At 38.9% G+C, this 10,475-nt stretch overlaps 1 protein-coding gene across 3 annotated transcripts; it reads right to left on the reverse strand.

The window, feature by feature from the left end:
• Nucleotides 1–440: 440 nt before the first annotated feature.
• Nucleotides 441–10,475, reverse strand: LOC121947318 (thyrotropin-releasing hormone receptor-like). Of its 3 annotated transcripts, none has more exons than XM_088081865.1 (3): nt 10,350–10,475; nt 6,491–7,325; nt 441–4,626 (listed from the first exon to the last, which is right to left on the reverse strand). In XM_088081865.1, exons 2-3 carry the CDS (start codon nt 7,265–7,267, stop codon nt 4,231–4,233), a joined length of 1,173 nt encoding a protein of 390 aa, XP_087937991.1. In that variant the 5' UTR covers nt 7,268–7,325; nt 10,350–10,475; the 3' UTR covers nt 441–4,230. The 3 variants fall into 3 exon arrangements, with proteins under 3 accessions (XP_087937991.1, XP_087937990.1, XP_042348249.2); XM_088081864.1 differs by lacking the exon at nt 10,350–10,475 and adding an exon at nt 9,625–10,333; XM_042492315.2 differs by lacking the exon at nt 10,350–10,475 and having other exon boundaries at nt 6,491–9,588.

The following is a 10,475-nucleotide window of genomic DNA, read 5'->3' on the forward strand; positions in this document are numbered from 1 at the left end:
ATTTATACTTGGACTTTTCTCTCCCTCTTTTTCTCACTATCTTATTATATCCTACTGCTTAAGATACTGTACATATGTGTGCATGCATGTGTGTAGATGTTTGTTGGAGTTGAAATGTATCATTTTACTTTATTTGTTAAAAAAGCCCAATAAATAAATTTAAAAAAAAAGACATTATATGCTCAAACAAAGAGTAAAATATAGACTTATTAATGCAAACCAAAAAAAGAGAATCATACTGTAAGTGTGTCCTTGAAATTATCCATTTGTTGTCCTATATTCATGGTTTGTACTGATGCTGAATGCAAACATGCTAGAAGTACAGTTCCAATTCAGTTTATGTAAATCTGTATTATAACTCAGTTTTCTAAAGGACGCACTGGACGAATGCTGTCAGCAGCATTTATTTGAATCCAACACAAAACTCTCATGAATAAAGAGAATTTATGCATTTATTAGGGTTGTAAAAGGAATCCACTACAAAGCCTGTTTACAAAATGTCAAACAATATACAGAATAGATAAATATACTGAACAGATGGTGAGAGGGATTTTTACAGGGGTCTGGAGAGATGGGTGTGTTGAGACACAGAGACGTGCAGTGACGATGAGGCAATAAGACGGCAATCAGACAGCTAACTTGTTGGCAACGATTAACATCACAATATTTTTTTCCCATGATGCACTTGCTGTCAGATTTGTTAAAATGTCAAAAAGACAACAGTTTAGTTTCATGCTCAAACTTGGCTGATGTTTCGGATTGGAACTGATTTGTTTTCCATCATAGCTCTCATGGTTATATCCTCCTGACTCCCAGTTTGGCAAACTAGAAATCTAATGATACAAACTTTCCCTACAAGGTAGAGTTTCCCCCGTGTCATAAATAATCTCGGTGGACTGGGACTGAGATTGTTGTTGTGGTTTTTTTTGGGGTTTTTTGTTGTGTTTTTTGTTTTTTTATGGTGAGTAAATCTAGTGACAATAGGTGGGTTTCCACTACAGATTTGTGCAAAACTTAAGTGATATTTTCGAAATGTCAGTAAAACATAATTGCGAGATGACTGAGTTTCCATTGAGTGATGTTATGCGACTTCTCCTTTCACGTAACATGTCAAGAAGCATAATGATGGATATGCAAAACATTAGCAGGTTTATTTCTATTGCAGCCACCACACTAGCTGGCATTATTTCCAATCAAAGGCAATGGAGGCACATTATGTGAGCAATTATGGAAAGGCAAGCCCCTCATACGCGGAAGCGACCATGCACAAGGGATTTCTCGGAGGTGATAGTCCACAATTTCACAGAGGAATTGTGGATTCAAAACTGACAAGCTGCTCAACTTTTGAAGAGTTATGCGATGCAATAACAGCTCTTGTAGTGCCTGCTGCATCGTGCCCGAGGGAGCTGGTTCCTACTGACAAGTTCATAGCGATAAATTCATGTGACCTATAAAAGCGAAGTGTTTCCAATGAAGTTTTGCAAAATATGTCTTTTTCTAATCACCTTAAATGCTACCTTATGGAAGCATAAAACCTTTTTTTCTGCAATAAATGTTTTTTTTCGGAAATTGACGTGTTTCATTTCAATTTGCCCAGTTTGAGAGTTAATGTAAAAACCCTCCTAGTGTCAAGGAACAAAAGAAGAAGTTAGTTAATGTGAAGAGAAACATGAAGAGAAACTGAGATTTAAAACATTCAATATTAAAGGCCCTGCACACACACACACACACACACACACACACACACACACACACAGGTGTTTTCACTTACTCTGGCTAATTAGTCCTCTGGGGAAATTAGGTGGAGCTATTCTAAGAATTTCACGTCACCAAACTTTATTGATTTAAGAGGTCAAACTGCCAACCATAGATTGCATAATAAAGATGAACGATGTGACAGCTTCCCTTAAGTGAAGCCTAAACATCTCCATCGCCCCCTGGTGGCTGGCTGCAGTGTAATAAGTCTGAAAACCCCGCCCCTCCATGTTAGCGAATGGGAAATGGCCAAAACAAAAAACTCAAAGTACACATCAATTACATTTTTTGGCTTTTAGATACTTTTTACCATGCTGTTCATTGTCTAAGGCACATATACTGTATACATATATATATATATATTATATAACTTTATTGTAAAATGAGATTCATTTTTGTGAAGTTTTATTACCTTAGATTACCTTATTCTATTCTCTGATTTATTTAGACAAATAAGTTAATTTCATAAATGCTAAATTCAAACATACTGTATGCTCCCCTTTAAGTTAACATTAGAAACTACATAATGTGGTGCACCCTATCTTTAAGGTCAAGGATGGTTTTTCACCAGTAAAGCCCTGCTTCTGACTCTTGAGCTGCTGTAATGTATGAAATTTTTCCCAGAGTGGGATCAATTAAGACTTATCTTATTTCAAAAGTTTGATTATAATTAGTTATTTGATGCATAAAGAGGGGGTTTGATGTCATGCTTAAGAGCACTGTTTGCCCATTGGTTTGCTTGTGATCAATGGAACTACTCACAATAGGTTAGACAGATGAATGTGCTGGAGATCGATACTGTGCAGACTCTGGCTCCAAATGACGACAAATGAATGAAGTGCAAGATAGCACAGGATATTTTGGCTTCTGTTGCTTTTGTTTTTGTTTTTTCTCTTTTTTGCCTTTATTTGAGAGGACAGTACAAGCGTAAAAGAAGGTGAGAGAAGGGATGAAATGCAGTAAAGGGTCGGGGAACCTGCAGCTGCTGCAGCAAGGACATAGCCTTTTGGCTTTATTTTTCTACAGTGGGAGGAAGTGGAGACGTGTCTTCCATCTTTATATACAGTCATCAGTGTGAACTATGAACCACAACGCTCTCAGTTTATGTGCAGCCTTTTGGAGCCTTGTCTGTCATTCCCTCATTTTCAGCTGTCATCTCTCTACCGTCAGCTGTCCAATAAAGCCAATAAAAGACCAAATAATGAAAAATAGGGTACTTATAAAAAGAGAGACATAGTTGATAGTCTGTACACACAGGTTTGTTATAAAGGTTTACCATGTTCACCACATAATTTCACCACCTTACTTCAGTGTGTCAGGGCCCTATTGCTAATTAGCAATAAACACAAAGTAGAGCTTAGGCAAGTCGTTAGTTTTGCTGGTATTTGGTCAAATGCTAAACCAAAGTATTGGACAAATTAAGCATTACATAAAAAGAAATGAGAAAATGACTCCAGTTCATCTAGATGGGAGCATGAATGTCTGGACCAAATTTAATAGCAATCCAGTCAATATGCAAGTTTTACAGACATTTTTCACAAATCTCAACCTCATGGTGTCACTAGAGGACACGTCAGGTCATCAAGATCACCAAAATCATTTGGATTCATCATCTGTAAACCATGAATCAGTCCTAAATGTCACGACAATCCAACCAACAGTTTTGCAGTGCTTAGCTAAAAAAATCATTACTAATAGTATTCCAATTAATATTTTGAGTATTCATTGGAAAAAAAGTTTTGCTTCACTCATGTGTCATGTGCACCAATGAAACATTTTAAATAAAAAACAAAAAAAGTCGTTAGTTGCATGTACGTGATGTGATGCACTGAATTGCCAGTCAGAAACTCCCAGCACAGTTAAAACTCTCTCTTTATTGTTGTCTGGACTGCTAATATTGTCTCGTTGAAACTGGTTATTGTACAAATAAATATTTGAAAAAAAAGGAAAAATATTGGACGGTGTTCATCAGTGCTGTCGAGGAGCGTGATACAGCTGAGTACACTCCAGCCTGAGAGTGAAACTATAAAAACCACAAGTGCACTTATCTAGAGACACATTATGCTAATCATTTGTTTTGTTATATTTTGTCAGTGTTGCACATAACAAGTACCAGTTGGACAAAACTAGTCAACATGAAATCTGGACATGAATACAAAATATGCATCATAATTTTTTAAAAATGTCCACATACACATGATGATGCACATTATGTCCCACTAAGTAGTGTTAAGTACACTAAAACCTGGTCTCACATACTCTATGTACAACACAGTTACTAATACTGATACAAAAGTACCACAACCACTACACCACAATTACAAACAGTCACTACAAACGAGAAGAATATCTACAGATCTCAGAGGCCGTAAATACTTTTCTCTAACAGGAGGAAATAATAGCAATCTTAAACATCCAAATTAAAGATTTTCACAGATAATTTTCTAATTATGATGACGCAAACATTAGCCTTTATTAAGAAATGCTGAAGGTGCTCGCGTCATCATCTGTTTCATTGAGCCTCTTGGTTTGGCCGCCCACTTCATCCTGCTCTGTGGCCAGCTCGTTGCTCTCATGGGACGAATCCTTCATGACGCTGTAATACATCGGCACATTGTATTCTGCTGCTTTCTCCTTTTGTCGACAGCTGCACTTGCAGAGCTTCTTGAACGCGACACGAAACTTTTGAGACATGAGGTTGTAAATGATGGGGTTGATTGCACTGTTGGTGTAGATGCACATGCGGCAGAAGAGCAGGAACCAGGTGTTGGTGTAAGGAGGGTCGATGAAGGAGTTAACCACCACCAGTGTTCGGTAAGGCATCCAGAGCAGGGCGAAGAGGACGACCACCACAGCCAACATCTTTGTTATCTGTTGATGCAGAGGCAGAGGAGCAATGAAATACGCAACAAGAGAGACGTGATTATGTGACTTTAGGCTACAGTTATTCATGGGGTCCATGCGATGTCACAGTGCCTTAGTGCTGCCAGTTTTATGACCAGTCACAACTGAACACTACAACCACAAGTTAAAAAAAAAGCACAAATCGAAAGTAAAATGTAAGTTTATACAATATGCCCAGAACAGTCATCGGAGAAACCCTGAACTACAATTTCATTGCATCCAAAAGCAACTAGATCGGCAGAATAAACAAACAAAAACAGAAAACAATAACTAATTTTTAACAAATAATTGTGGTAAATTAATTCATTTTGATGCACTGTGTTTGCAGTCATGATGGCCAGAGTAAGTCTGCTGCTTGTTAAAAAATACGACGCTGGGCAGTTCAGAAGTGACGTCTTGGGTACCCATGAATACTTATCTTAACTGGCACATTGTCTGACATCATGTTGGATGTCGAAAAAGCAACAGTTTACTTCTGTTAGTGGAAGGACTCCCTGTAAATTTCACCTAGATAAGCTTGATTCTGCAGGACACAACAGTTTTCCAGTATTCTGAGTGCAGGTTCATGCTTTATATCATAATTTTTGTGCACCTTTGTGAGAATGCAAACCAAAAATCCTGAATTGTTTTGGTTTGATCAAAATGAGTTTATCAGCAGTCAGGTAACATTTATTCATTTAAAAACCTGCAGGGAAGTCTAGTGGTAACAACAGAGCCATCAATACAAAGAGCAAAAATCTAAGTGCATCTTCACAAATCAATCACACACACACACACACACACACAAAATCATCAATGCAGGTTTAATCTTGAGGTTAAGGCAAAAATTAGGCAAATAAACAACTTTTCAGATGATGGTTTTGCTATCTTATCCAAAAAGTGACAAGACAACCCAAGTGAGGGAGTCCCATGATATCAGCTCTGTCAGCTCTGTCAGCCTGTAGCCCACCCACAGCTGTGCGAAAGCCAATGTCAGTGTACTAACATGCTATTAATGACAGTGCAGGTCATGCCACAGCAGAAGTGGGATGAAAAGGCAGCCCTTGAAAAAGGTGAAAGCAGAGCACAGTTTCTGTCAGTTTTTTCTGGCATTTATCGTGTTGCACTCGTTTGTACATAATGACATAAATTATGTGTAAAAACGACAAGAGGAGCTTGAGAGAGAAATCGAAACCCCATTTCACTTCCATGCATCTGGCCAATCACTGTGTGAAGTGTGTATTAATGCTGAATTGACTGTCCTTGATAATTGAAGAAACACAGGCTCTCAGAGCTTTTTGTCCATCTAACCAGCATTTCTGATGAAACACACCGGCATCTTAAAGTTTAGGTGGTATAGTGTTCGCTCGCTTATTAGCATTAAACAGAAAATACGGCTGAGGCTGTCAGGGAATATCATCATTTTTGCGTGTATTTGGTCAATGGTGGTGAAGGATTAAAAGCCAGAGAATCACCAGTTTACCCTGGTCATGAATGTTTCAACCAAATTTGATTGTCGAGACATTTCACTAAAAACTGCAAATGTCATCCTCATGGTGGCGCTAGAGGAGAAGTCAGTGGATCACTAAAGCCTGCAGCATTCATCTTCTGAGAACCATGAACATTGGTACAAACTGTGCAAAAGTTATTGGATTATTTTAATTTTGATCATGATGGAAAAATAATAATTTAAGTGAACTATTTGGAAAATTGTGGACTACTTTTTTTCTCACATTTATCACCTGTGCAGTGATGTCTGACTATAAGAGAGATTCTTGATTGAAATAATTCATAAGTTTTTAATGTTTTCTAATAAAGGTGGATAATAAACTATGTGCCAGTCTTTCAGTACCTGTTTCCTTGCAGAGACGGCCCCCTTGTTGGCCTTGTTAGCGCTGTTGGAGTGACCTTGGTGGACCGACCCTCCTCCGGCTCTGTCGTTCAGATGCGAGGGCAGCGGGCTCATGAACAAAATCCTGGCGATGAGCCCGTACAGCACCGTAGCCACAATGAGAGGGATCACGTAGAACAGAGTGAAGTCCAGGAAATATATCGGCATATAGAAGCTCCTGGAGACGCGATAGCCACAAGTGACGACCACTCCATTGGTGTAGACGGTCTCATCCGTGTCCACTAAGAAGAACCACATGATGCAGTAAAGTGAGGTGAAGATCCAGACGGCAGCTATGATCCTCTTGGCCCGGGAGACGGTGCATATGAACTGTGCCTTTATGGAGTGACAAATCGCGATGTATCGTTCGATGGTGAAGGCTGTGATGGAGCAGGACGACACGTTGATGCCCAGATACTGAAGATAAGTTATGCACAAGCATCCGGTGTATCCGTAAATCCAGAAGGCTACAACATCAGAGATGTTTGGCAGCCCCGCAGCCAGGAGCACAATGAGGTCTGCAATGGCCAGACTGACGAGGTAGCAGTTAGTCGGGGTCACCATGTGTTTGGTGCGCAGCACAACTAGCACTACCATGATGTTCCCAGCGATCCCGACCACACAGATGAGTAATGTCAAACATATTGTTATGATCTGCTCTTCGACAGGGTTCAGAGGTATTTCTGTCCGATTTAAAACTTGAGTGGTGTCCTGAAAGACGGTTGTGTTGTTCTCCATTGTGTTCACGTCCTGCAGCCACAATTCAGTTGATCTCCAGAGACACAATTCAAGAATTCTGTAGACAGAAACAGAGAAAAACGACAGGTAAAGTCTGTATGAAAATGATTGCACTGGGGAGGAAGTAGGTTTCATTTCAACATTTTAAGGCAGGGGTGTTGAAACTTTTTTGAGTGGTGATTTGATAATGTGAAAATACCTCAGGGCCAGCTGTTTCTCACAACATGTGATTTATTTAAAAAAAAAAATCCTATACAAATGAGACAAACACAACTGTTTCATCTATCAGTCAAAGACTTTGCTGTCGAGTTTACACTTCTTTGCTTTTGGCGAGACTCTGGAGATACAATACATACCACAAGACAGGTTACTATTCAATATGTCTGGATATATTGCAATACTGTAAGCAAGATGATATATTTAAAATATTGTTTAAAAATCTAATTCTAGAGAAAAACTCAAAAAGACCACTCCAACATATGCAGAACACCTGACATCTGATTTTGAGCAATGATCACTTAATTTCCTGCATTTCAGTAATTTTTCATGCATCAATTTTTGCTTCTTCTGCATCAGTCTATGGTGGACATGACTTAAGTTTTGGCAAAATAAAAGTCCTTTGCTACTTTAAGGTTTTTATTAGGAAAGGCACATACTTTAAATATTAAGGGTGGCATGTCCCCACATAAATCTGTACCTATGGGGATTTAAATGTTATATTTCACTTTTTGAAAAAGCAAGCTCATCTCTTGCATCACTTCATCTCTCTGTCTGGATTTTTACGGTAACAATTTATCAAATGAAAATGTGAAAAGAATATGAAGAGGTTGCTTGTAGTAATGAATCTACAGAAAAGAACCACCTGAGTTTGGAGCTCCCCTCGGCTTTATGGAGCTTTTAGTGAGTTTGTGAACAGCTGCAACATCACTATTTTGGTTGGCCTTCACTGCTCACTCACTGCATTAGTTTTAGCTCATCAAGCAGCTGTTTTCAGCCAAAAAAAAAATCCTCCTGAAGCCCAACTAAGCACTACCTGCTCATTACCAAACAGCATGCAGACACAGTGAGAGACTAGCTGGTGGACATAATGGAGCATTTAGCAGATTAAGAGCCAGATTTTTCCCTCAGGAGCTGGTGGGGACCAAAAACAGAGCTCCAAAAGCTGCCCATAGGCATCAGGACAGCAGAAACTCTGCACAATTTCCACTGCAGACTGAAAACTCATCAGACTGATCAACTGATCAGACTGCACCTTCAACCATAAAATACCAAACAACCAAAAAAATCAATTTCTCTATCTTTGATCGTTGTACTTGTACTTATAGCAATGAATCGTAATGGCTGAAGTTGATGCATAATCTTTGTAAGTTTGGGGTTGTATCCATATGGTTGAATGCATCTGTCATATCGTTTTGGATAAAAGCTTCAGTTAAATGAATGTGATGAAACGTAGGTAATGTAAATATTGGACTTACATTAAATAGGCGGACATAAGCACGACTTCGAATGAATGATAATGTTGCTGCGTAACTGCTGGATGTGTAAACATGCAAATATTTGCTAACATATGGATGGATCTATAGAAAGAACTGGATACAACGTTGGAGGCGGGGCCTCATTCATTCCTATGAAAGTTACTCAGTGGCACATGAAGCCGAAACAGTTCAACTTCCCGGCTGTTAAATTACCCAGATCTTTTGCTTCCTTAGGCCCATAAAACAAGTGCACTGTAGACCTTTGTGAGATGTGCAACTAATTTGAATGATGGTAAAATTATTTAATATCGCAGCTCTTTCAGACTTGAAAATGTTATCTGGGGCACCCACTATCTCAACCTGGTGGAGCGGGCGCCCCATGTACAAAGGCTATGTCCTTGTTGCAGCTGCCGTGGATTAAATTCCAACCTTGGTCCTTTGCTGCATGTCATCCCCTCTTTCTTTCTCCCCCTCTCACACTGAGACCATCCTGTCTCTAATTAAGCCCAAAGAAAAAAAAAGAAAATGTAATCTGACCAAATTTAACAGTGAAATTAGATATTTTGCTTGGGTTTTGGTGCTCAAATAAATGCATCTACTGATTTACAGTTGTCTCTTTCACAATGTCTGTTGTGAAAAGTCTTTTTGGGCCACATAGCAAACACGTGGGATGCAGACATTGTACTTCCAGTGTCTTCTAACCCTAAGTCCAGCACATTCCCTGGAGGCTTTACATCAACTCCGAAATATTAATATATCAATGTTGCCTTCATAACCTGTTTCTACTGCCCTCAAGTGGCAAAAAAATCACTTATTCTTCAAACCAGTCATTGCAGGTTTTATATATATTAATAAAATAACACAATAGCCAGAAATGCTCACATTAAAAGCAGAATCAGCAATTTCCAACTTCATGGCAAACAACAAAATTATGAACATTTCAGCCACTCTCTGGAATAAAGAGATACAAAATGAAAGGTTAAACTTGAATGTTAATATAGGTCAACGTTATATTTAACTTTTTGTTATGATGCAGGTGAAAGTAAAGGGGGCTGCTGACCGTGTGTATTCTGTTTTTCACAACTGACATATTAGTTCAGTTACTTAACCCCCTCAGTTGCTCCTCCTGAGATTTCTTCATTTTTTTCTTCCTTAAGGGATTTTTTGGGGGGGTTCCTTATCCACTGTGAGGATTTAAGGGCAGAGGGTGTCATATGTTTTAAAACCCTCTGAGGAAAATTGTGATTTATGACAATGAGCTTTAAATTGATTTGAAGTGAATCTGAGGGGAAAGTTAAGCGCCTGTTTTCCTCTGCAAATAATAAAGTGCGTCAATAAGTCATTGTGCACACTTAAACCATGATTTGGCTTTACTGATCCTTTAAAAGTAATAATAAATAAAAGACCATCCCCTGCTCTTCCAGACAAGTCTCCCTACAGTAAAATAATAAAATAAATAAATAATCATAATCCTCCCACTTTACAACCCCATGACGAAGAAATAATTTGCTTTAACATTCACAGCTGATTTGATGAAAGAGCATAAGTGTGGGAGAGTAAATAAACATGAAACAAATATTTTTTAGAGAAGAAAATGGGAAGCTTACCATCATTTGCAAAAGGCGGCTCTCACTCTGGCACGGCTGCAGCACTCAGGTGCACGAATGAATGCTATTCTTCCTCCAGAGCCAGTTGTCCACATATGTCTCTCCCTCTCTCTTGCTCTCCCTCCC

The sequence above is a fragment of the Plectropomus leopardus genome, chromosome 9 (assembly GCF_026936395.1).
Source record: "Plectropomus leopardus strain MGB_pleo_1.0 chromosome 9, ASM2693639v1, whole genome shotgun sequence".
In the NCBI taxonomy this organism is placed as follows: domain Eukaryota; kingdom Metazoa; phylum Chordata; class Actinopteri; order Perciformes; family Serranidae; genus Plectropomus; species Plectropomus leopardus.